Raw genomic sequence first — 27803 nt, forward strand, 5'->3', positions numbered from 1 at the left:
TTTCTCTTTCTGTGTTTAAAAAGCAACTGCAAGGAACATGCATTTAAACACTGCAGTAAATTATTACAGATATTTAACAGACAAAAATTCCTTTCTGGAATATTGGCTGCTCCCTAAATTAACTTTCACATTCACCTAATAAAATTAAGTTGCAATAAAAAGGAAATCTTTAAGAGAAAATAAAATATTAAAGAGTGGGATAATGAACTGAATATGAAAGATTTCTCATAGAACTAAATAAATACTTACTAAATATTACAGATATTTACTATTGAAATTTCACAACTTGTAGTAAAAATTCAGTGCTATGGAACAAAGTAATTTGTTATTATGTTATTTATGGCGACAATTTTGTTTCTGCTACATTATTTATTTGGTGTTTTCTAAGGTATAAGATGGTTTCACACCTCTGTAAGTGCCTCTCAGCGGCAGGTTCTTGGGAGTGCTAATAAATGCTATTTTTAATCTGCCACACCTGCTCTGTCATCTAAATAACCAAACATATTTTCTCTGTCCTTGAAACATGAATGTTATACTTTTCAGATGTAAAGATTGGACAGCCTACTGTTTACAAGTGCCATGTGCATCAATACCTCCATACGTGCTTCTCTATTTATACACTTTCTTATATTGAAAGTAAGTGATAAGTTGCAGTAAAGCCAACAGGATAAAGCACATGCTTAAAGATAAACAAGTACTTCATAGATTTATTGGATCACTGCCACATTGATTATTTGGGTATTTTAGTCAAAAACATCCTTATGGAAGGACTTGACTAAACTGTGCTTTCTAAACAAAGTAATTTCCCATAAAGTGCTCCTAAATACTGGTGCTCCAATCAGAAACACGAAAAATGTGAAGAAATTAATAATAATTATGTTTTTCTACTGAAAAAGATTTTTAAAAATCTTTAAATAATATAAATTTGTAGCAATCTGTATCATATCCTAAACGGTTGCAGCAGCTGTATTATGTCTTCAGCTTTTTTTTAAGATGTGCTATATAAACATATGGCACAGAAAATCTTTTTCACACTTATTTTTCTAAATATTATTTTACACCACCCCATGGTATTTTCAGACGTATTTACTAATAACTTAATAAAAAAAGACTCTTGTATCATATAAGTGACACCAAAACATAGAAATCATAGAATAGGATAATAATATTGGGAAAAGTACAAGCATACATATTACTAAAACCCTGAAATTTAAATTTAATAGCAGTGGGTTGAGATGCGACATATTCAGTGTTGAACATTTCTACTTATTTATAAGACATTTACAAGAGGTAACACATCTCAAAACTAGCATAATTTGAGTTCTCTTCAATTTTTCCGAAGAATCTATTACAGGTTACACTTGCCCTAAATAAAAATTTTTTTCCCTCTAGGGACAAAGCACTCAAACAATTAAAACAGACAAAAGCACTATCTTGGGTGTAATAGGAAGAGATTAAAATGCAGCCTTTTTTAATTTACTTAACAATTTGCATCTCACCTAAAAATAAATCATAGTCACAGGAAAGAAGTCAAACAAGTACTACCTAACCTGAACAAAACCATGGTTTTGAAACAGAATAACAGCTAATGCTCTCATAATTAATTAAGATCTTCACAGACACCTTCAGGAATATAAGGTGGACAAATTCCATATTTAGGGGAATGTCACATGATGTTCCCTGATCAATTAGGGCACATTAAGCACAAGATCAGCAACAAAAATAGCTGGAAGCATATCAGTTTACTGCTGGGAAATGTTTCCCATACTATTTAGAGCAGAAGCAAAACACTGGGTTTCTCTTTTTTTCTTCTCCTTTTTTTAGGTATTGGATTTACTCTGTAATTGACATGAAAATCTTTTTTTAAAAATCAAATGAAGATCCAGTGCTTTAACTTCCTGGCAGCACTTAGGTGAGCCTAAATCAAGACGTACTTCAATTTCTGTGATTCGAGATGGATCACTGGCTCTGGAAAAGTTTGTGTACTGATCATGAGATGCAGATGAGTATCAGCTACAGCAAGCCCTTTGAATTGTTCCAAAAGTCAAATTACCAGTCTGTATTTCAGTGGAAATGTCAAAAAAGACTACTAAAAATATTTTTTAAACTGTAACTACTGGTGTTCTCTTCTATCCTTTTGATGCCTATTTGATAGGACAGTAGTACTGAAAACTTACATCTTTCATCTGTATGCAAAGTTTGGTAATGAGTTGTCTTAAGCATCACTACCAACACAAGGGATTGGGTTATTGCACATCAAGTACCTTAAAACAAAGTTTGCTTTTGGGGTATATGTGAAGTTGTAAAAAATGTACAAGAAAAACTGGCAAAAAGCCATTCAAGCTTTTAAGAATAAATATTCTTCAAAGTAGAGCAAGCTACAAAATGTTTAATGGTTATAAAGTCTAGTTGTTTTCTGCAGAGAGAAAACATTACTGGCATTTGAACAAAAGCAATCTTGGAAATAAAATTGGAAATGTGACTAACAAATTACATCATAAAAATAAAGCCTGGAAGTTCTTTCCTGATAAAAAATAAATTGTGATAGAAAAAATAGAAAGAAAAACACAAAACCCTCCCAAACCTCTTTTTTCTTCCCTCTTTTTTTAAAATCAAATTTAGAAGCCTAAAAATAAAGATGAATTAAACAAAAAGTTAAATCTCAGAATAAACACAGGCCTCTTTCTCAGCCATGCTTGAAAACAAAACCAAGCACAGTAGATAGGATTCTAGTTATTCATCAGCTATACTTTGAAATCATACTAGATATATCAGTTCAGCTATATATCCAAAAACCTTTAACAAAATAAAAAAGCCTCAGGAGGTCTATTTTTCACAAATTTGTCAAATTTAATATTCCTGTATTCTCAAATCCTGAAAAAATGGGGTGTTACACAAGACTGCTAAAATCTGTCAAATATAATATTTTGATCACATATTTGCATTCAAAAGATTTATGAATTACCATATTTTCCTTGCTCCTGTTGCCACTTCTAGCTTCTGCAATTCTCAAATTAACTTTAGTCCTTTCGGTCCAGCAGCTAGAAATTTGCTCATTACTGGAACAGTAACTCTTTCTTTATATACCTCCTTGTAAATCTGGCTAAAGCACACCTGCACCTTTCAAACATATTAACTCCATTTAATTTCAATAATGTGTGTTTCCGCCTCCGTTTTTGTCTTCCCTCACAGTACCTACGTTCTACTTTGGAATGGTGCCTAACAATGACCTATTGAATCTTTAGCAGCTCTTAAACAGGATTTTTTTTTAAATGTCACATTTTGCCAGATGGGTTAGTACTGCCCAGAGTGAATCATCACCATTTACTCTGATATTCGCTGTCATCTGACATTTATTACATTCCCAGAATGTAAATTAAGGTACTCACCAGTGGACCTAAAGCACAACCTTTTGCAGTACATGCCTGGACTCTGAAGGAATGCAGACTCCAAGGAGCAAGCCCATAAGCATAACAACTTAGCTGTGATGAATTCTGCAGCAGAACACCATCCATGTATAATCCATAGCTAGTAATAATACCTATAAAACAATGTGAGAGCACTTAGTAACCAAAAAACTACAGAATTTAGAAGAAAAAAAATGCTACAGACACTAAGGCAGTAGTAGTAGTATTTCAAACTGTTTACAATTGAGCAGATATTGTTTAGCATGACTGGGCAGATAAACGAAACATACTCTCCCATCTTTAACTATTGCAAACCTCACAAGTGCACTGCATCTCTTTAAACAATTTCACTATTCCAAAGATTACCCCTTAACAAACTTGCTTCTGAGTGGCTGCCAACACCACCTTGGAATGAGGGAAACTGAGATAATTCTGGTTTAGAGTCCACTCTGCATATGGCTTTTCAAACAATACAAAAAACCATCTCACATCTTAACAGCCTCAGACTTAGAAACAAAATCTTCAAAATAATCCAAAAGTAGAAGGACAGCTCAGTGCTATAACTACAATGAATTAGTAACAAATAATTTTGTCACACAAAACACCTTTTTCATACTCATTCTTCATGACAATTACTTCAAATTTTCAGTGCTTTGCTAACCAACTACATACTTCATTAATTTGGGGTAGGAGTAGGGTGGTTGAAAAATTTTACCCACTTTTCTTAATGAAATGACAAAATAATAATGATTACTGTTTCCTTCTCAATATGTAGAAAAACTCCTGAAGTAAACTACTCCTTGCTTATTTAATCTACAGAAAGAAAACATCTTTGGAAACTCAAACATTAGCAAGATTTTTAGACAGAGGAAAGAATGGTCATTCTTGTACAACTGGCTATTACTAACTAAAGCTGCAAGTGATTGCTTATTGCATTTATAATGAATTCTAAAACTGATCCTCCAAAGGTACATTGTAGGATAACAAACCCTGTAGAGTGTTTTGAATTTAATGAACTAAAAACTCAGTTTTACAGATTTTCTTAGACTTTGGAAACTGAGCATGCATAGCAGTACTTTTTCTCAGGGTTATTCTGCCATCTTTCTTACTTCTGAATAATCTCCCTTTTTAAAAGTTATTTCAGTGAGAAATCTTAAGCCAAATAATGCAAAGTTATAGGATTCATTTGAAGTGATTTTAGTTCAGAGGATGCCTTCTAATCCTTCCATTATAAAAACAAAACCTATTGTAAAACTATAGCTCAGTTCACCATTCCTTCCCTTAAAAATTAATTTTTTGAAACTATATTGAGGAAGATTCAATGTGAAATTGAAAAAAAAAATTTTCCCCTCCACAAAACAGAAAAGTGCATTATAAATAAAAGTGTACACACAACTGTTTCAGCTGAGCTTTGAAGAGTTCCACTTCAACAGATTTATATGCTAAAGATCTGGGTATGGTAAAGTGATTCACACACTCCAATTCCTTTCTCTTCTAGAAAAGTGAGAGGCTAAACTCAGCTCAGACAGCAGAGATGTGCAGGAGGAGGTCCTGGAAAATCTCACACTATCAATCTTACCACATTTGACAAGGTTTCTAAAGCAAAAATCCCTTGTCTTTCTGTGCCTAGTTGATTGTGAAGCAATAACATGAATGGTTGATATTTTTCCTACAATAAATAAACAAGTCTTATATATGTGGGTATATACTTTAAGCTATTTTGTTCCTCTCAGAGGAAAAATGTGAATGCTGGCATTAAGGATGTGTTTTACAGGGAAAAAATGCCAAACACTGAGATAACTCTAAGCACCTACTATACCTGTTGCACTAACCCCTTTAAGGTACAATAGAATAGAATCTTAAAACCACCTGTGCTGGAAGGGACCAACAGGATAACCCCAAGAATCACACCATGTGCCTGAGAGCATTGTACAAACACTTCCTGAACTCTGTCAGGCTGCTGCTGTGACCACTTCTCTGGGGAGCCTCTTCCAGTGGCCAAACACCCTCTGGGCAAGGAACCTTTTCCTATCTCCAACCTAAATCTCCTGAGACACCTTTATGCTGTTCCTGTCACTGGTCACCAGAGAGCCCAGATCAGTGCCTAATAAATCACTATTAATTCATTTTAATACTTAGGGTAACAACATGAATCATAGTCAGGTCACTTGGCATTAATGTTTTAGAGAGTTCCTAAAGCCACAGCACTGTGCAGCATCCCCACTTGAGAAGCAGTTTGTTGCTCAGCTCTGTGACCTTTTGTTAGTTCTCCCAGTACAGTCAGAGAACAACAGTCTCCAAAAATCTCATCCATTACCTCTTGTTTTTACTTCTGCCTTTGCCATGTAGGACACTGATGGAGAAAACTACAGTATGAAAAGAAAGGAAAAAAAGTACATTTCAGAAAAAAATGACCTAATAGTCCATTTTTGAGATATGAAGCCATTTTTCTAAATTAGGCAGTAACTATTTTCACGAGGGATGAGTAATTCTGCTTCCCTGTTTCACCGGTATAGGCTTCCAAAACATACAGAGAAAAAGTTTAAAGTTAGCCCAAAGTTAACAAACTTCCTGAGACTTGCTAGATGCTGCTGAAGTTTGCCATGCATAAAATATTTAAGACCATAGGACATTTTTGTGATTTACAAGGCTTCCTGAGCAACACGTGGTCACTATGAAGAGATGCAGTTTCTTCATAGTTTTGAAGTCTAGGCAGCTAGGTCAAATCTTGATTTCACTGAAGACAAAATCTCTATCATCTATACTACAATTACGTTTCACCATTGAAAAGAAATCCAAAAATGCAAATTAAACTTAAACTGAAGTTATAAAATCTTCTTCTTGCTCCTTTCCCCTCTCTGGGTGAGACCATATAATGTGTCAATGATATTCAAGACACTAAAGAGGTTTTGAATCCAAAGTACTACAAGCACTTTACTCTTAAGGTGCAATCTACAGGTCAAATCTTAAGCAAACATACTTTCACCTACATCAATTTCACTGACTACAAACACCAGTCGTCTCTCATAAGCACAAGGATTTGCAAGAACAAGTACTGGCTTAGTTCACTGAATAATTTTATAAATCAGTTTTTACTATACCTACTATTTTCCATTAAAATTCCACATGGCCTTGGAAGATACAATCCTGATTTAGACTTGGTTTTATCTATGACATGAACACAAAATGAAGTTTTTGAGGACTGATCAGCTAAGGAAAATTTTCAGTGGAAAATTTTCAAGGATTTTAAAATAGCAGATCTCAAACTATATGGATGTGCTCTGAAGAAGAGATCATTGTTTATTAAGGCTACTAGAATAATGAAAGGTCAAAGCAGAATATCTGATGACACATGATTTCACAAGCCTCTCCCTACACTGCCCTCATCTAAATGGTCAATATTGCCTATACTACCTATTACCAACATACATATGTGATATGTATGTGTAGAGTAGCAGAATCTGGGCCGTGTCCTATCAACCATTTTATTGCTGGATTGAAAATAAGACAAAATAAAATGTTGATATTTCAAATATATTCAACATGCCATCTTTCAAAAGTCTCTTTTCTACTTGATACATAAACTATATTTCCGAAGCAACTTTCAACAGAAAATTAGATGTATAATTTCCCATTTTTCCATTGAATATTTTTTCCCTCTATATAATGTAAATAAGCCTTAAATTCAATAAAAAACCATAGCCCTGAAGTTCAATATCTACAACTGGAAAACACAGGCCTAGGTGTTCGTGTACCCCAAAGCTTTTTTCCCTTTATTGTGCCATCTTTAAGAAGAAGCCATGTAGACTTTAATCCTTTTTGCCACCTCTGACCTCCAGGGTAGCATTTTAAGTCTCCTTAATTTTTTTCTAATTCACAGCAAGCAGCTGGACCCCATATATATCACTGGGGCATAGCAAAGTCTGTGCTGGACAAGTCCCAGCCAGCCCACACACCCATTGGAAGCTGATAAGCCTCCTCAGCCCATGGAAATAAACTGTAGCATCTGTCAAGCAGGAGCAAACGAAAGGAGGCAGGAGAGAAAGGAATGGCCCCAGAGATCTAATAAGGAGATGACAATCTATGATATGCAAATCTGCAATTCTGAGGTTTCCACCTGAAACAAAGCCAAGCTCAGTATTTTTGAAAAGCACTGCTTAGCAGCCTGAAACACACCAAGTTTGATCCAACTCAGTTCAAAGCACGAAACAGTTTCTAAGCTTTTGGAAAAAAAAATAAAAATAAAGAATGCACCAGTAGAATGCTGAAGAAAGAAAGTTTTAGGGAAAGTACCTAAGTACCTTCTGCTGGTCTTTCTCAAATTTTATTTTTCTCAACTATGATATTTTTCAGTCTTTTACACAGTTTTAAAACACTGACACAGACATTATAGATGATATGGCCAAAAGGCAGCCCAAAAGATGCGCTGAGAACAAGCAAAACAAAGTCACTGAACAACGTGAACCTTCCTGATTAAGCACTTGCTCAGTCAAAACTTTTAGAGCTTATTTGCTGTTGAGTTTTTTAAAAATTCTTTTCAAGAAAATGGAGAAAGGATGGAAATAGAAAATTGAAGAATGAGAAAATATGTTATTAGATAAATCACAGAATCATTTAGGTTGGAAAAGACCTTGAAGATCATTGAGTCCATATAACTGGTAACCCAGCACTGCTAAATCCACCCCTAAACCATGTCCCAAAGTCCCACATCTTTGCATCTTCTAAATACCTTCAGGGATGGTGACTCAACTGCTTCCCTGGGCAGCCTGTTCCAATGCTTGGGAACCCTTTTCATGAAGGAATTTTTCCTTATACACAATCTGAACCTCTGTGGCATGACTTGAGGCCATTTCCTCTTGTGCTATTGCTTGTTCCTTGGGAGAAGAGACTGACCCCCACCTGGCTACACCCTCCTTTCAGGCAGCTGTAGAGAGAGATAACATCTCACCCCAGCCTCCTTTTCTCCAGGCTGAACACCCTCAGCTCCCTCAGCTGCCCCTCATCTGACTTGCACTCCAGCATCTTACCCAATCCCGTTACCCTTCTCTGGACTCAGCCTAGCACCTCAATGTCTTTTTTTATAGTGAGAGGTCTGGAACGAAGGACAGGATTGGAGGTGTGGCCTCACCAGTGCTGAGTACAGGAGAACAATCACCACCCTGGTCCTGCTGGCCACACCAGTGATGATCCAGGCCAGGATGCCATTGGCTTTCTTGGCCACCTGGGCACACACCGGCTCTTGCAGCTCAGCCACTGCTGACCAGCACCCCCAGGTGCTTTTCCCCTCAGCAGCTTCCCAGCCTGCGGCACTGCCTGGTGTTGTTGTGACCCAAGGGCAGCACCCAGGCTGGGCCTTGTTGAACCTCACACCATTGGCCTCAGCCCACTGATCCAGCCTGTCCAAGTCCCTCTGCAGAGCCTTCCTGCCCTGCACTCCCACCCAATTTGGAAACATCTGCAAACTTGCTGAGGGTGCACCAACATCCTCAGCAGTTCCCTAGCAAGGTGTTTATTGTAGTTAAAAGGAGAGCCAAGCTGTACACAGTAAATGCTGTATTAACAAGCTACAATACCCAAATTCAGTTATGCATCCTGGCTATTAGTTCTTTTAAAGGAAGCTTTTAAAATTTATTTCTTAAACTCTAGATCTTTATGTGTGCTGCTAATATGCATGTATAAATATGTATATGGACATATATATTTATATTTCCTTGATTCATTAAAGCACTCTCTAAATGATTTGGATTTTTTTCCACAATGCAAGGATAACAAGATCAGGCCCTGAAACTAACTACAAAAAAAAGGTCCTATTTCAGGGAAAATTATTCAGACTTTAGCACTAAGCCACATACATGACCATCCTCACCATTTCCTCCCATCCCTTACCCTTCCCTTTTATCCTGCCTCCTTGCCTTTGCCACACATGCTGATGAGATTTTAGAAACAGAGTTAGAAAGTTTCTAAGGGACTAGGAAGCAAAATCTTCCACAATGACTTCCAAAGAACCATAAATTATCAAATACATTATTTAACAGGCGACATATTCTTATTTCTTTCTAAATTTAATGTAAGACCTTACAGAACACAATCACCACTTCTGGGGGAATCATTTAAAATGTCTTTAGTGAAGTTGAACAAGTAGGATGTGCTTTATCACAACTGAATGTGGGAAAAAAACTTGCAGGAAAAATGAAATTTATGTGAAACCACTGGGAGAAATAATTCTATATATTGAAATAATATCATAAGCCAATAAAGAAAAACATTTCTGATATTTCAAATTTAGTGATTCCTACATAGCATCACTCTGATTTTATTATCATGCATGTAGCAGTGATTTAAACTGCTAAAATCAGACCAAATTCCAAGGTAAATGATACCGTGCAACCCCACTAGAAAAGTAACATTTGTCCAGAAGTTTTACACACGGACATTTCAAAATGGAAAACATTTCTCAACAAAAGAAAATATATTGTTTAACTTTCACAGCCATAGAAAAATACAACTATATGATGAGCATGCAGAGCACAAATCTAATTATTATTGCATATCAATTATTGTAAAAGAAATTAATGCTTTATTGGAGGGTGAAATAAACATCCTAGACCGATATTCCCCAAGAATGCCTGTTCCTCAGCTCAGTTGCCCTGGAAAACATTGAACAATGAGATGCAGTACACAAGAACTATCAAAAGGGAGCACTTTTGAGCCACTGAAACAGCACATTGGGCTGAAAACCACAATCTCCCAGCTGCAGACAATGATACTATCTCAGGTATTTTATGTGCTAAAATGATCATTAAAAATTAAGCACCACATATAAGCTGCCATTTAGAATATTAATTTACCTTTACTAATCATCTTTTTAACTTGAGGCTAAAAGAGTTCACTTACCATTCGGATACTCAGGCTTAGTCCAGGAGATGTTAAAGGAGTCAGATGCATATGACTGGGCTTTTGGAGCAGGAACCCCTTCTGGTGTACTCTCATCTGTTATAGCTGTGCTGGCTTCGCTTACAGAACACCCACCTCCAGTGCAAGCCTTAAAATATTAATCAGAACAAATAAACACCTTTCAAGGTAGTAGCAATAATTTTAGCAATTTTTTTTGCCTAAGTCTCATTATTCTTCCACATCTCAACTTAGTAAGCCTGTGATTTTCATGTAAGACCCTTTTCTTAGCATAGATTTGTTTACCTTTTTTCTTAAATAACAAGAGGATGTATAATAACTCATGATACTTAAGTTTTTAGGCACACTATAGCTAAAACATTCTTCTGTACTTCACAACAGCACTCAGAGCATGTGCAATTATAATAGTGAAAAACCACCCTATTATAAACCAGTGTTTATTATTACATGTTTATGGAAAATAAAGTAAAGTAATATGTATTTAAGCTGCCAGAGAACAAAATGTTGACCACACAATTTTTGTATTTTGTTTGGGATATGAAATAATACAATGTGCAGGCAAAAGTGCATATCACTCTATATAACAGCCTTTTAAAGTTTTACATGTACACAGTTGTGGCCCATGTGATGCTTTGCCAATTATTTGCACTAATGCTGATGACAAGACTACACACATTAAAAAACATACAAATATATACATATGTATATATTGCTACTGGATTGAAAGATCTTTGTGTTAGGTTATTGCTTATTTTTAGGGTTTTGTTTAATAATAAAATTAATAAAAACCCGAATTCAACAAATATTTACATTTGGACATACATAAAACTTATGGGATTATTATCTGTGTTTTTCTAAGTTGTTCATGTACTAAAGTGGACAAGTGGATCATCAGCAAAGAATCTTGCTCTTCAGATCTCCAGGAACAAAACGTTTCTCTCAATCTGTTATATTTTATTTGAAAGGATTAGCTTCAGTTTCCCATTCCCCATTGCTTTTCAAATCAGAGAGCAGTCAAACACATTCCCTATGCCCTCCAAAACTGTATACTAACCCCAAGGGTAAAAAAAAGTATTGTTTGTAAATAAGAGGCTCTTTTATACATAAAGATTATTTTGATATCACTAGAAATTACATTCCCAATACAACTAAGGAATGACTCCATGTTCAGTCTGAACTACCAAGTAAAGACGATAGAATGCAATCTCAGTTTTGGGAACATCCAAAAAATGGCATTTACTCTAAACACGATAATGTTTATTAAAAAACCCAAAACCCACCATCAGTTCAGATGGATGCTCAAGTAAATATTAGCATTTTGCTAATTAAAATATTTCCGAAAATTATCCTTCCAGGAGAAGCGGAGTAATCTTTGAATGATTCCACTTCCACTGGCTTCATAAAGAAGCCAAAAAGAGCAGTTCTGGAAGGCCTCTTTTTCATTTATTCCTTACTGACTAACTAATTAATTTCCACCAGGCCTACTTCAGCAGTGGAGAGTGTTTCATTTAAGGGCTTGATAACAGCGGCCTTTCCATTCATTTATTTCTTGAATTTCACACAGTTCAATTTTTGAATCTCTGAAATTTGCTGGGACATGAAGTTTCTGGTTCTTCTAATGAAAATCAGCAAAAGAGAGCTCATCTGCATTTTAGGTAGGGGGATTTTAGATTAGTGTATCCAAATGGACTGGACATCTGGCTATCACATCCAGTGATTCTCAAAACCATGAAAATCTCCACCCAGATTGAGTTCCCATTTTGTCACTCTGAGAAACAGATTTCAGGTGAAATTTGCAAAAATACTGCAGGAACTGGACAGCCAAAGGACAGATGCAAAGCACATCCAATGACACCACACAGCAACACTCCCCCAGGACCTGAGCCAGCTTACCCACACTGCAGCATCCTGAGGAGATATTGGCTTAACAGTCCAATCACAAAAGCACTTCAGTCACAAAGAAGAGTGACACCCTGGCTACTAAAGGCAACCTTCCAACTTGCCATTTGCTTTCAGACTGGCCTGGCTCTCACTCACCCAGCTTAGAGCATGAACAGAACAAAAGCAAGTTCCTTTGCACTAATCCATGGAGACATGACCCTATGTCTTCTTGGCTGACTTTTAGGAAAGAAGCATTAGATTTGCTTACAAAACCTATTGTACTCATTTATGAATAAAATTGCTGCATATTAAATGGCAGTAATCAATTCTGAAAACTGGTAACAGCATGCAAAAAGAAATATTTTCTACATCTCTTCAGTGTAGCAACATTAACCTTTCATACAAAAGTTAAAGGCAACAGCCTGTGAGGTGTTGAAAGTTCCGCTTGTGAAGCTTCTGCTTCCACTGGTCAAGATGCAATTTTTGACAACTCAACACAGAAACCAAAACCAATTTTTGAGTGGATACAAACCAAAGTTAATAGTAACTGTGAAACAAGGAAAAGGTTCTAACTGATAGAAATATTTCATTCTAACAAAAAAAAAGAGGAACAATTTAGATACATCTTTCACTGTTGATGATTGTTTGGGGTATTTTTATTCTTAAGTTTTATTGAAATTCAGTTAAATAGTATATGAAATGCTAAATAATTAAATTTTTTCCAGGAGTGTATACTTGATTTGAATTTTTTTGTGGATTTGGTTTTTGTTCGGGTTATTTTATATTCAGAGTTTTTTCCTTTCATAAACAAGTAACATTTGGCCATGTTTAATCTTCATAACTTGTAAGCCTGTAATAGTACATTACTCTCAAACCAGTCTAAATAGTTCTGTATATTATGGACCCAAATGTTTTAAGAAAGCTATTGCACCTCAAAGATATTGAACATTTCATACACTTTTATCATTTTCAAAGCTGCAAGGACATTTAGATCTTCTAACTCAACTATCACAGACTACTGCATTTTATCCAGGTAAATCTGGTTATCTTTGCACTAGAAGAAATTATCTTTTGCTACTTTCTGATTAAATGCAAATATTAAGGAGGATTAAAAATTTACAAAGGACTGAAAAATAAAATATAGAGAAGAAATGGTTCCTAAAAATTTATTTGGTAACATCTAGGAAATCTGTGCACGCTGATGAAGCAAAGCCAAGATGCACACAACACCTCTCGTATCCCAAGGCAGAGCCACCAAAAGCAGTCCCAGGTGCTCTCTGGACTGTAGCTGTTAATTCTTCCCTGATGCTCTTTCCTTCTGCCCCCATGCACAGAAGCTGGGCAGGAGCAGAGAAAAAGCTGTGGCACAGGGAGGGACAGCACAAATTCTTTTATAAAGAATAAATAAAAAATCAAGGCATAAAATGCTTGTTGAAGTACTGCCTTAGTTTCGGACAAGGTGCTATTATATATGCTAAGCAATTTACTATGCTGAAATATCTAGGCACAAATGAATTAATTTCAACAGGAATCTAAGCTTTAATTAGACTGAATATCCTTGGTTTTTTTCAGGTTCAAGTCAGATCCTTATCATTACCTGAAGGTAGATTATTTTTTGTGGTATAATATTTAGAACATTCAAGAGCATGTTAAGAAAAAATGAATGCATATCTAGTCTACATAAATGTAAATTTATTCATAATCAAGAGCAGAATATTTTTCTATGGCATTTATCAAAGCAAATATCCTTATATAGGTATTGTTATAAAATGAACAATGTGCTTAAAACAAGGGACAATCTTCTCCTTTTATCCACATATTTTCCTGTTTTGTTAGTGAAGAAGCTGCTCTATTTCATCACAAAATAAAACCAATGATAAAGAAATGCAATGAAAACACTAATGTCTTTTAAAATGTTTTGAATACACAAACTGCTGCTCTACACTGAACTCTGCTTCTCTGCTATTTCCTTCTACATACAGAAGGAAAGGATGAAAGAACAAATTATACAGTACAAAATGTGAAAGGTTGACACTTTTAAAAACTTTCAATGTTTTCTTGTAAGTTGGGTCCAAGGAATTTTTTTAAAAGCATTTCATATATTTCTGCTCAATTCTCTATTAGTTATCCAACTTATCCTTGAAGAAAACCTGTATTTAAATTACATACACATTTTTGTGAATCTGTTTTGAAACAAAAAAACCTACTTTGCTCACCCACCTTAGCTTCAAAACGAAGAGGTTAAACAAAGTGGACACAAGAAGCATTAAATATTAAGATGCTAACAAAGTCAGAATCATTTTCACCATTTTACACCTCTACTACACATCTTTAAAACTTACAGCTAGTTTTATGAGGTATTCAGTACCCGGGAAAAGCTGCGGAATAGTAAAATCCAGAAAAAGTTCTGTGCTGTTATAGATTACATTCCACTTTGTAAAATTCTGCTCATTGGTGGCCATATAAATTATATAGCGATCTAGGATTCCATTTACTTCTACTGGTTCTTTCCATCTGCAAATAGAAGAAAAATATGATTATGACCAGACCAAATAAAGATTCAGACCATGCTGAAAAATGTAAGGCTTTGTTTAGAGGACTTCATGGAGTCTATTTTGAGAATTCGAAAACCCAGTTGTGCAATCATAAAAATAAATCTAAGCCATACCTCTAATGCAGTATTTGTACTCAGCAAATAAATGATTACACACAAAGCAGGGGCTACAAAAGGGGCATATCACCAGAACATTTCCTGCACTGAAGTTTGCAGAGGCTATGCCCATATGTAGGTTATACTGATTGCGTAAAGACAAAATGGAAATTAAGTTGGCAAGTGATAATCAGAAGGTTCACAGAACCACTAAACTAATCACTTCTATGCATTTAATCATAATAAATTTAATTTTATGTCACAAACCCTTCCCCTGATTGAACTCACTGGAATTCTTGAATAAACTGATGCACTATTGTGTTGTCAGGAAAGAAGAAATCCTTACTTACTGTACATGTATTGTTCTAGAATCCAAAACTGTCAGGACCGGGGCATCTACGTGAGATGGTGGCAGCTGTGCCGTAAACAAGGTGACCTGGGAACTGTTTGTACAGCCAGCAAGCGTGCAGGCAGTGAGCAGGAACTGGTGCGGTGTGAAAACTGCCAAATCTAGGGCAAGAAGAGAATAGGAATTTATGTGGTGTATTCATTTTAACTTGTTTTCCTATAGTTTTCAGACTCTAGTGAGTTTGGAAAATCAAGAGGAAAGGGGACCTGTGTGTCTTAAAAGTTTTGGGTTTGCCCCAGAGGAATAGGTACTGGTTCTTTAGTAGTAGACAGCTGCAAATTTTGACTACCCATAGATCTGTGGGGTGTGCTTTGGCTGAGATGACCCCACTGTACTTCATTTACCCCAGAATGTACACCAACCAAGCCAAAAAAAAAAAAAAGAGAAATGAGATTTTCAGGTGCTACATACTACATCAATTTGCTACAGTAGCAAATGAACACATTTGAGATTATTAAATCAAATCAAATTAAATTAATGGAAAAACAAGTACAGGTTCTTTAACACAGCTGCATTATATATATTTTTAAGATGTGCTGTATGAAACAAGAATGACAAGCATCAATACATACAATTCACTCCTTGCAGACTTCCCTACAAGCATGAACACAAAGGAAGCTCAGAGTTGTCACTACTCATACTGATCCATTCTGTCTTTGCCTGTTTGTCTTCAGCTGCATGAACACCAAACACTCATAAAATATATTTCAGTAAAGAAAACCCATCTAATGCTATAGGAAAACAACTGTTCAATGGGTATTAATTTTGAAGCTATATTGAGTTTCAATTACTGCAGAAAATGGTGAATAAAATGTATAATTTTTGTTGAATAAATATTCTAAAAGTTAATATATTCTTCCCTATATTAATGAAGGAATGTTTGATAGAAAAATTATAGCATGAAAGTAATGCAGACATAATTTTCTAGCATTTTCTGATCTCTTTTTTTATTAAAATACATTTCTTAGACTTAAACAAGCAAATTTTCCTTTTAAGAAGGAATTTACAGTTGAGGTTTTGGCAACAGCATAAGGTATACAGGTAAAGTGCTTGTTCAATAGACACAAATTTTCAATATGTCAGAAAAGTTATGTGTTTTTGTAAGACATAATAAAAAGTAGCGTTTTCAGAACCCAAAAGTATCGAACTATATTTTTTTACAACATATCTCTGAGCACAAATTTAAAAATTCTGGTTGGATGACAAAGACGCCATCAAAGCAGAAATGTTACAGACCCAACTTCTCTCTCACTAGTTTTCCCCTCATATAACACCTTCAGTCCCTGCAGGAATGAAATTTCTTCTGATTTGCTCCACTCTGTATAAGAAGACAATGAACTTGTGCATTTTTATTGAAAATACTGTAGCACTCAGTGGTATTGTTCTATGGAGCACATGGCAGAGTGTGAGTTAAAAAAAAAATGCAGCAGCTAAAAAAAAAAAATCATCAAGTGAATGCCTGTAACAGTGACATGTTTAATCAACATAATGGGACTGATTCTACCAGGGTTAAGCAGTGCTTAAGTCAGTGAGAGGGGGAAAGCACACTCCAGAGCAGGTGCTCAGGCTGGCTCAGCACACAGGGAAATTCCATGTACTGTATTGCCTCCCTTACACCTTCCTGGGTCCCTTATTCCCTGCAGCTGCCATAACAGAAGCCACAAAAGTGCAGATGGAGCTCGAAGTCTGTGACACAAGTATTACATATTTCATGTTGTGGGTGGGCAAACAAGTGACCAGAAGGATTTTACTTTCAGCAATCCTAAAATTAATAGATGAAAGCTAATCATGGAACCTGTATAATTCATAACCTCTTAGATACTGATTATGCTTTCTTCTCTCAAAGTTGAAAGTACACGGTAGGGTTTCACCAAGAAGAGTGAGCATAAACCAAGGAAAGGGAAAAGAAAAAGTTGATTTCTCCTTTTCCATGTGTTTTCGGTGGATCACTCTTTTCCTTGTCAGTGAAGGGTTTGATGCAGACTGTAGCTGATGAGACTACTGCCAGGCCTATGTTTGTGGAAATAGCTTGTGTAATTTGAGGAGGGAAGAAATTTTTCAAGGATTCAGAGAATGGAAGATAGGAAAATGTTGTATTTCCCTCCCTGAAAAAAACAATTGAGTATAAGTTACCTTGTGTGTCTCAGTACCAAGAATGGAAAAAGCAAGAAGAAAAGACAGGGAAACATGTAAAGTTTAAAAAAAAAAAAAACCAGCAAGGAATGGAAACACAGTACATATGAGCACAGAGATCATTTGAGATCAGATGATAAAAATACTGAAAGTGGAGGAAAGGATAGGAGAGTTAAAAAAATAGTTGAAAAATAAAATATGTTTAAAAAGCAGTATGTCACCAGATTCAAAGAAAATCTTTATTCCTCATCTTGATTTACTAACATTAAAGTATTTTGACTACTAAATAGAAAGTTTCAATGGAATCTCAAAGATTTAGGTAGGATAAAGGCTAAAAAGAAAAATTTCGTTTGTGTAAGCAGGAGAAGAAAACAAAGAAATTCAAGGCTTAGCAATGTCATTCAAGGTAGGAGCTTTGCCATCATTAAAATCTCTCCATAGACTTCAAAGTTTGGATGAGCCAGCAAATATAGGGAAGGCAGTATTTCTAAGAGGTTAGAAGCAGAAAATGACAAACTGAACAATAAAAATCATATTACATCATAATCACTGCAATTATTCATCACAACTTAATTTGGGATATATTTTCCTTTTTCAAGTTCAAAGTATTTCATAATGGATCACTGGATTCAAACAGCTATGGATACAAACGTGAATTTGAAAGAGGGAGGAGGTTCTTAAAACTACAAAGCCACTGTTTGTCAAGGTCCTCTAGCAACAATGCCTTGCTTTCCATTTGCTTGATTGCATGATTTGCATAAGATCAAATGTAGGCAATTGTGGACATGAAAAACAGATCGCTCTCAAATACATTAGAAACAGATCCACAAGCATTATGTGGAAATGTGTTACAAGAAAATGCACCCCAGTTCACAGAAAACTCAGTGACTAATGTCAAACAAAGTATAATTTACAATATAGGGAGGGAATTATACGTTATTTTACAACTGATTTCATGCTGTTGCTGGATGAATTTCATTGATCTCAATTTACAAGACAAACCCAGTAAGGACACAATTTACTCCATTTAAACCTACAGCAAAACCTGAAATTGTTTTCTTACAAATTTGCTTGAACAGGTTATATTCCAATCTGTCCCGTAATTCCAGTTCCCTGATTTTAATTTAAAGACTAAATGTTTCTTATTTCAATATTCCAATAACTACTCACTAAAAACACTTATTTCTTACAAGTATAAAGCTAAGCCTAGAAATTACAGAACTCAACTGATGGAAAAAACCCTAAATTCAGGATTTGGTCCTGTTCTCATCTCTAGACCCAGAAGAGTGAAAAGCACAAAAAGACAAATAAAAAGATCGTTTTTTGAGGGTACAGGATTCTCTCAAGTCATCATATTAAAGTAAAAGGTAGACAGAAAAATAATTCTGCATTTTTCATGCTAAAACAGAAGAAAGGAAGAAAACTAAAATAAAATCCCACATATCTGTTTTAAATCCATATACTCGCTTTCCCCAAAGAAGAAGGTGGAGCAGAGGGAGAGGAAGGATCAACCTGCCTTTTCATCTCTCTGACCTCAGAGGCAACACAAAAAAACTAAATCATTTTCTAACCCACACATCAGCAAGAGAATTGTGACTTCATTAAAATCAATAGTGACTATCATTAAAATCAATATTTGCATATCACTACAATTATTAGATATGTGGGGTGGTTGGAACTTCCCACACTAACCAACTATAGTGGTTGGTATCCCTCCAGTTTCTAATAACCACCTGCATAAGTCCTGAGAGCACAAGCAATGCATGAGGCAGAAAGAATAAAGAATGACCCTGTTTGCATGGACAATAAGAACACTCACTTGCTTTGATCAAATTTAATGGGTAGTCATTGAAAGATAATATACAACACTACAGTGCCACTTTCAGCATAGAATTTGAGAGAAGTTACTAAAAAAGTACAAAAACATAATTAGTACAGTCAAAAAAACCAAAACCAAAAACCCAACCAAAACTGAAGATATAACAAAACATGCTTTCCCATTTCATTGTCAGAATACATCCCAGTTCAAAAATGACACAGTAGTAATAGCTGCAATATTTTATTTTATCTGTAACTATCTTAACACTCTTACTATATTCAGATTTACTGCAAAAGAGCCACACACCCTTCTTGTTCCCCTCTTCCTCCCTATTTCCATTCTCTCTGGTTTCAGGCAGCTCCTGTAAGGACCAGAAATGACAACGTCCTGTCTTGGTAAGCACTCATCTGACTTGGGCAAGGAATCTCATATACTTTCTCAGGAAAATAATTGACACAATAGTTATCCCTATATTCAAAGGAAAATGATCCAACAAAATTGTAGCAAGGGATTGTTAGTAGCACAACAACAAAAACCTGCTGAGAGAGTTTGCAAATGAAAACCTTCCAAAGAATTCCAATCACCACGTCGTTTATGTAGATACACTATACAAACACTTCAGCTCATTACTCATCCCCTTACTCTGTTTTTTCATTTTCTTTCTCACAATCTATTATATTAACTCATAGTAACTTAATATCTAATTAGAAGATAAACTCCTTGGGACTGTAAATCTTCACCACCAAATACAACCATGTCCCCTTCTGATTTCTGTACACCACCAAAAAATCCCAAACATCTAATTTATATTCTAAGTGTCAAGATTGCACCATCAGGCCTGCTCCAACAGACATCACTAGCACTTCTCTGCCTTCCACCATTTCCTGAAAGCAAGCAACAACTCATATTCAACTTTTAGTACAGAATATTCTGCTCTCTTTATTTATAAAGCACCAATCACTTAATTATATTGACTCTCAAAGAGCCATCACTAATGTATAACTTTCTCTGGAAGGGTGTTATACTAGTGCTGCAGCTTTTCATAGATTTGCAAACCCCACCCCACACTGCAGTTACTTAAAAATATTTCAGGAAAAAAAATATGCCACAAATGAAGTACCCTTAGGTACTTCAGGCAACTCAATCAGGACAAAAAGTGCTCATGTACCAAATTGTGTAAATTAGCAATGGATGGCTTTCCACACGTGCAACTGGCCCTTTAGCTGAAGAAAACATCTATCTTCCAAGACAGTAGCAAATTCTAACATATTAATTAATAACTAAGAAGGCTTATGTGATTCGGTAATGTTGAGAGTGACAAAATTTAAATAATTTTGTGAAGCCATTAAACACAAGTAATAAAAAGCAACAAATATACCCAGGATCACAAATAACTCTTTCCAGGAAGCACCATAAGCTGTTAGTCTGCACCAAGAACAACAGCAAAGACTTTGACATAATGGCACATGGACAAAATAATTTGGCTTCCAGCTGGCCAACAAATGCTGATGTGTTTTAGAAACTACTTGTTCAGCAGTAAATATCTCCAGTTTTCTAAATTACTTATAAAGGAATAAATTCTTTACTGAGAGAGTAGTGAGACACTGGAACTGGTTTTCCAGAGAAGTTGTGGACACCCCAATCCTGAAGCGCTCAAAGGCCAGGCTGGACAGAGCTGTGAGGAACTTGGTCTAGTGAAAGGCGACCCTGTCCACAGCAGGTCCCTTCCAACCCAGGCTATTCTATGAAATTCTCATTCCTTTTGAGACTTAAGCACTTCAGAAGAATTCAGGGAACTTCCAGGTCCCATCTTGGGAAATAAAGAGCGTAGCACAAAACCATTTAACATATGGGAGCATGAAAACATAACAGTTATGTACTGGACTGTGTCGAAGAGTTATATTCAAGAAGAAAAACCCTTTGGCACAAATGTGAAACAAAAGGATCTTTCATCATTTCAGTCTGCAATGATTTCAAGAAATTTCTAAAGATTTTACATGCTTGAAAATGGTTCCTCTTTTGGAAAAGGGACAGCTCCGAAGCACATTAAGGCTTTTAAAGATAATTATGTTTTAACAGAAAAGATTATCAAGTTTATTTGCCTTCACGTTTAGTAACAGTGTCTCTTGGTTATGCTCTTACATCCTTAATTGTTACACAGTAAAACTTTTTGCCTTTGATTGTCCCTAAGTCTCATACTTCTTTGAGTCAAAATTCATTCCTCAAGAGTTAGGTTTCATCCTGACCAATTCACAAGACCACAGAAACATCCATTCCTGATTAATGGATTTCACTGTTCCTTTTTATTTTAGTAAAACTATTTTAATTTTAACCTTCCTTAGCTAGGTACACATTTTTTATTTACACATTATTCCTATGCCTATTAGTCATATCTCATTGTAAAAGCTGGAGAGCAAGGATTACAATCTTGTATTGTAAAGCCACATCCCTGAGATAGCTACTGTGGAAACATTTTCCAGGCTCTTCTTACTCCCCAGTTAGGACACACTAGCTTGAAATCCCAAACGTGCTCAGCTGAGGAAAGCTCAAATCCTGTGGAATGTCCCACACCACATGGTTTAGAAAAAACAGAAAGGACACATTTGAGAAGAACATTTAAACTTCTCTTCCGACTTTAGCACTTCTACCTAAATTGCTTTGTGATTCAAAGGATGTGTCATGTCACTGACCACAGAAGAATCACCATGCTCCTTGGAATCCTCCTTCCCATAACATCCCTGATATGTTTTCCTCTGACCCATCATCATTATTCACCATCAGAAAAATATGGAGGCATTTTGGAAGGTTTTTCAAAAGCTTCTCTTGCTGCCAAAATGACACAAAAACAGTCAGTCAATGCAAACATACAGCATCAAATGAACCTACTGAACTTCCAAGTTACTTCTTTGCTGACTAGAATTAAAACCATTCACTGTCTCCCTAGTTTACTTCAATTATAAAAGCTGGACAAAGAAAATGAGTTTGAAGGTCAGAGGGGGAAAAAACAGAAAGAAGACAAAGCACATTAATTTTTATCAGGCACGTGGAGAGAAGTAATTGTTGTCAATAACACTATTTTACTTTGATAGCCCTATTTTTCATTTCTTTAAACATAATAAGGAATGAAGATTTTAAAATTTAAATTAAAATTTCCATTCACTAATGCTTCCAATCCATTCACTGTATTTCTTATTCCACCTTAAATAGAGATGAGTTGCTAGTATAAATCATAAGAATCATAATGTCTCAGTCAATGTTTAGCCCAAAAAGTGAAAAAGGAAAAAAAGTGTGATTTGACCATTTTACCTCTCTATTACTTCAGCTTTATATTCACAACTGGAAAATATATTTGCAGTAGGCAAATACATTGCAAATTTGAAACTCAGATACCTGTGTCTATAAAAATGGAACTACTCTGGATTCACATTAGCATGACCAAAAACCCTTTGGCTCACCAGCAGAAGCACATCCTGTATTCCCAGGTAATTCCAATCTTGCTGCAGTGGGAGAAACAAAATTCAGATCTACCTAACATTTGGTGCTGAGATAATTGTATGAAGTGCCAGGCTGCCACTTTTAAAACCCACGGAAACGCACATGCAAACATGCCGCTGCGGCAAGTAAGATGTGGTTATATATGAATACATGGTGAGAAACAGCAACTATTACTATCCATTTTGTATAAATCAATATTTCAGTCTCATCTGGAGCAGCATATATTACAGAGTGCAGGAATAAAGTCTGTCTGGAAAACAGCAGTGAGAGAGTGGAGACTTACAAACACTTTCTTAGGAAGAGAGGCTACAAAGAAACAACCTCAGAGAAGGAAACAAAGAAGACACACCAAAGAGGGGTATAGAAGAGTAAGTGCTACATAGAAAAGCAATTAGGATGCTCTGTTCCCTTGAATTCCCTTTCAATAATAGGAGGGGGGTGGGTGGAGGAAGGGAAGAAAAAAGCTCTTGAAATAAATTCAGAAAGTGGAAATTTCAGAGACACTCACCCCACCTAAAATTGTGGCACAACGAGTACTGCTGACAAGATGATTCAAAGTTATCTTTATAAATCAAACTTGAGGGGAAAAACATTAAGTACCAATATAATATTTTTTAAATTACTTAGGTAAGCATCACTATAATTTGCAAATCGGTCCAACATTCCTGCAAGATTTCCATACTTCTCTTTCTGTATCTCAAACAACTTTGAACTCCTTAACACTGTATTTATTTTATGTAATTTTTTTCTGCCAAGCAAAGAAAAAGAGGGATGGGATCAAAGAAATTAATTTCCAAAATAAATATTTTGACAAAACTTAGACAATTTTATTTGTGTCTTTTCCTTACTATAATTTAATATGCATACTGAATCACAAAATACCATTTTAATGCCAAAAAAATTGTCTTAATCAACAAAAGCCAATTCACTAAACAAGCAGAAGCTTGAGAAAGCACACTCAATACTAGAAATTGGAACCTAAACAATAACACTACAACAAGGACTCTTTGTCCTGCCATCAAATACAGGTTGATTAAATTAAGGATTTTTAGGTTGCGAGTTTTATTTAGCAACATCTGCATTTTACACACATGATGAGTAACTTTTGTCACCATTTTGCACAGACCCAGGCATGTGAGATGATTAGGGAACAATTCTCACCATCCAGGCAAGCTATCATGTGATTTAAGAGTTTCTGTAGAAGAGATAGTATCACCTTCCTAGGACCAGAACAGCTCTGTACTCCTGAATTATAGTCAGAGGATAAAGGAGTTTGCCAAAACATTACTGGAGTGCTGGAACAAGGATAGTGGGAGGACTCAGCTTCTGAGCACTGCTCCTAAACAAGACAATTTATAGCAAGTTAAATCTGGTGCAAGACTACAAAAGCTGAGCTAGTTTTCTGCTGACCACAAAATAAGCAGCACAGTAAAATACGCTGTATTTCTATCAGCTCTCCTCTCTCCTTACGAGAACAAGCAGACCAAGCTGCGGAGCCATTAATATGGTCAACATGTGGTTGTGCAAAATTATTTTGATCCCTTATTTTTTTTGGTTTTGGGCTGTTTGGGGTTTGTTGTTGTTGTTGTTGCTTTGGGGTTTTTATTTTGTTTCATTTAATTTCATATTTACATTCAAAACACACATGAAAAACAAAGGGAAAGAAAAGAAAAGCCCAAAGTTTTTTTCAACTTGACATGTTGCACTACCCAGTTATGGCATGTAGCGTCAGTAATGCCATCAGATAACATAACTGCCACAATCTGAAGTGATGCATTAAACTGGGATTACCAGAATAAATCATGTTTGTGGGTGCACAGATCACAGGTGGTGCAGTCAGCTGCTCTGTATTATGGCATATCTATAGGATGTGCAGATTAGGATATAATGTCCAGAGGCCTGCTCTCATTTGTGAAGTGCTTTGCAACCATAAGTCAATAGTAAGGAGCCACAAAACAGTTATAATGGCATAAACCATCATCAGGGAAAAATACAAATCGATCAGTGCCAGCATTATAAAAGGAAGAGCCTGCATCTGTCCCCAGTCTCATAAATTCAGCGGCTGTTGCAGGTTTTTCCTCTGTCCCACATGTACTTTATTAACAACAGTAACTACCATAAATAATAATAATGCAGAGTAGTTTATTTCAAGATGAATGCTCTTCTTATTATCTGTTGATCCTATACCTTATTTCTTACATCATGTCTGTGCTCCTCCTGTTGATGGGAGAGGAGAGCTAGCTAAATTTATTGCTTGAAGTTTATGCCTTTTAATTGGCAACAGGGTGTTATGCCCAGAAAGTTGTCTATGTAGGCTCATTGAAATATCTGCATACCTTAACCAGCATGTTAAGCCCCTACAAAGGAGGCACAGAATTTACATTCTACTGTGTGCTATAAATAAGTAATAAGAACAGATTAGAATTATGCATTTACGCCTACTAGTGAGAGTGAGATGCATAATTCACTAGTGGCAAACCCTTAAGAGGCTTTCATATTTCTCCCCACCCCTCTCCCTGCTACAGTCTTGCCTGTGTAGAACCCACTACATTGTTTAATTCTGCTGTTTCACAATTTTAATTTTTCAGGATAGGTTGTTTAGGTTTGTTTAGGTTTTATAATTACTACTTCTGTTTTGCAGGAGAACAACTGACACTATGTTAGTAGTCAGTGCTGGGTATATGCCCACATTATGCTACATTATTGGTATCATCTTATGAGTTTTCTTGTGAAACTCAGGGACACAACTAAGCTAACACATGACTTGCAACTGCAACTTCCCTATGCTTCCCTAGCATTGCCTGTTGGAGCAGGTCCAAAGCAGGGCCACCAAACTCATTAGTGGGATGGAGCACCTCATTTATGAGCAAGGGCTAAGAGAACTGAGATTGATCAGCCTGAAAAGAGAAGGATTTGGAGTGATCTAATTGAAGACTTCCAGTACCTGAAGGAAGCCTGCAGAAAGATAGAGAGCACAGAGTGACAAGGGGGAATGGATTCAAACAGGAAAAGAACCAGTTTAGATTAGATTTTTACGAGGAAGTTCTTTATACTCTGAGGGTGGTTGAGGCACTAGAACAGGCTTCCCAGAGAAGCTGTGGCTGCTCCTCCCTGGGAGTGTTCAGGGCCAGGTTGGATGGGGCTCTGAGCAACCTGGTCTAGTGGAAGGTGTTCCTGCCCATGGCAGGGGGCTCGAGCAAGATGATCTTAAAGGTCCCTTCCCACTCAGGCCATTCTATGATTCACAGCTGACATACTGCTGCTCTAGCAGGACCTCCCAGAGGAACAGACTCATCTCCATGTCAATTCACATCCTCAGCTTCTCTGCTGATGCCTGAAAGCACCTGTTGCGACCACAATTTGTAAGATAGCACATGAAGGCCACAGATTTTGCCAAAACTGTGGCTTTTCCCCACAGCAGTTCTACCTCCAAAAGCTCTGCTACCTGGTGACAAGGTGTAGAAACAAGGATCTATTTCAGTCTAGCTGCTTTACTGTTTTTTGGTTCTCTGGCTGCGGCACTACAATTTTGATTCATGTAACTCCCAAAGAAGCATCACTAAGGACAGGCTCTTTGATGAAGAAGTTTCCTTGTAATTTCTCTCAGCTGTTTTGAATCTAGACTATTTATCTACTTGGATTTTTCCTTTTTCCTGCATGCAAATATTTTAAATTATGTTCTAGCTCTATTTACCATTTGTTTATTTTGCCTTGATCTCTGCCACACAACTTCTTGTACCTCTTTTCATGTAACATTTCTAATTTATTAATCTTTTTATCTATTCAGTGTATCTCACTTTGGTTTTAGTTTTACTTGACAAGCTTTCTCTGCAATTTTCTCTGCCTGTAAACATAGGAGAAAGACTTAAATTACACATGTATTTTAATTCTCAGTACAATTTAACAGCTTAAGAATTGTTATGTGACATTGCAACAATGATACTGAATCCCAAGAGTCATACCTCTAAACATTCAAAACACATTAGTTGAAATGTTTAATCTAACATCCTTGAGCTGATGAAAAGGCTAGCATGCCAGCTCATGATATTTAAAAATGCTTGTCAATTGGATTCAATTTTTGTTCCTTGATCAGAACAAAAATTACTAGCACTATTAAAATTAAGTGATCATAAATAGCTCCAAAGTTGAAGTTAATATGAAATTTAGCTTTCAAAAGGAAGCTATTGACATAGAGCATCAACATGGGTAACTTTTCATTATTGATAATTTCATTAATTTTCAGCATTTCTCCTAGAATAGACAGAAAATGTCACTTATGCATCCTTTGTGTGAACTCCCCCTGTCCAGCCAATGATCCTGGATAGGATCATTGTCCTAATAAACCAGATTCTTTGATCACCTCTGAACAATCTTCCGTAGCCATAAACATATCCAGACAGGAAAAAAAAAAAAAAGATATCAAGAAATCAAGACATGCAGACTGTAGACATGACTTAGATGTATCTCTGTAATCATGGAACCCCGCTGTCCAAAGCAGCCAACACAGAAATAACAATGTTTATCACCCACCTTTCTATTCATCTTAGACCATAAGTCTAAGCCTTACTTAAAGCACACTAATCTGATGTTCTTCTCACATGTTTAGCTTTATGTTCACTTGAATATTTTTTCCCACTAGTTAATTTCCTGGTAGCCCCTTGCTTTAATGTGTCTATTCATATAATAAAACCCATGGAAATGAAGAAAGAAAAAGAGGAAAATCCCCAGCAGTTTTCAGAGTCCAACTACAATCTATGTAAAATGCTTCAATCAGAAATAAATCATCATAAAAGACATATTCCATGGAAGACTAGTGAAAAACATGATGGAGTTCAGTTCTGGCTAAAAAAGCTATTAAGCTTTATGTAAACAATTTAAGCAATCAGTGTAGAAGCCTAAGTTATGTTGCTGGCAGTGGTAACAGGAAAGGAAGTATCCTAGAATGCCTCCCATGGTTTTGGGGATAAGATCCTTTCCTTTCATATGTTTCCACGTAACTTAAGAGGAGATTTTGAAAATACATGAATACTCCAATTGTACAAACCACCAAATATTTTTGAAATCAAACTTACATCCAACTATTTTATGGTCTGATAA

At 36.0% G+C, this 27803-nt stretch overlaps 1 protein-coding gene across 1 annotated transcript in view; it reads right to left on the reverse strand.

Moving 5' to 3' along the window:
• Window positions 1-27803, reverse strand: part of USH2A (usherin) — a 374541-nt gene that overhangs the window by 174780 nt on the left and 171958 nt on the right. The window contains 4 exon segments of the mRNA XM_063152181.1: window positions 3390-3541; window positions 10302-10449; window positions 14543-14714; window positions 15201-15360. Of these exon segments, the coding sequence (XP_063008251.1) occupies window positions 3390-3541; window positions 10302-10449; window positions 14543-14714; window positions 15201-15360 (632 nt within the window).

The sequence above is a fragment of the Melospiza melodia genome, chromosome 3, assembly GCF_035770615.1.
Source record: "Melospiza melodia melodia isolate bMelMel2 chromosome 3, bMelMel2.pri, whole genome shotgun sequence".
NCBI lineage: Eukaryota > Metazoa > Chordata > Aves > Passeriformes > Passerellidae > Melospiza > Melospiza melodia.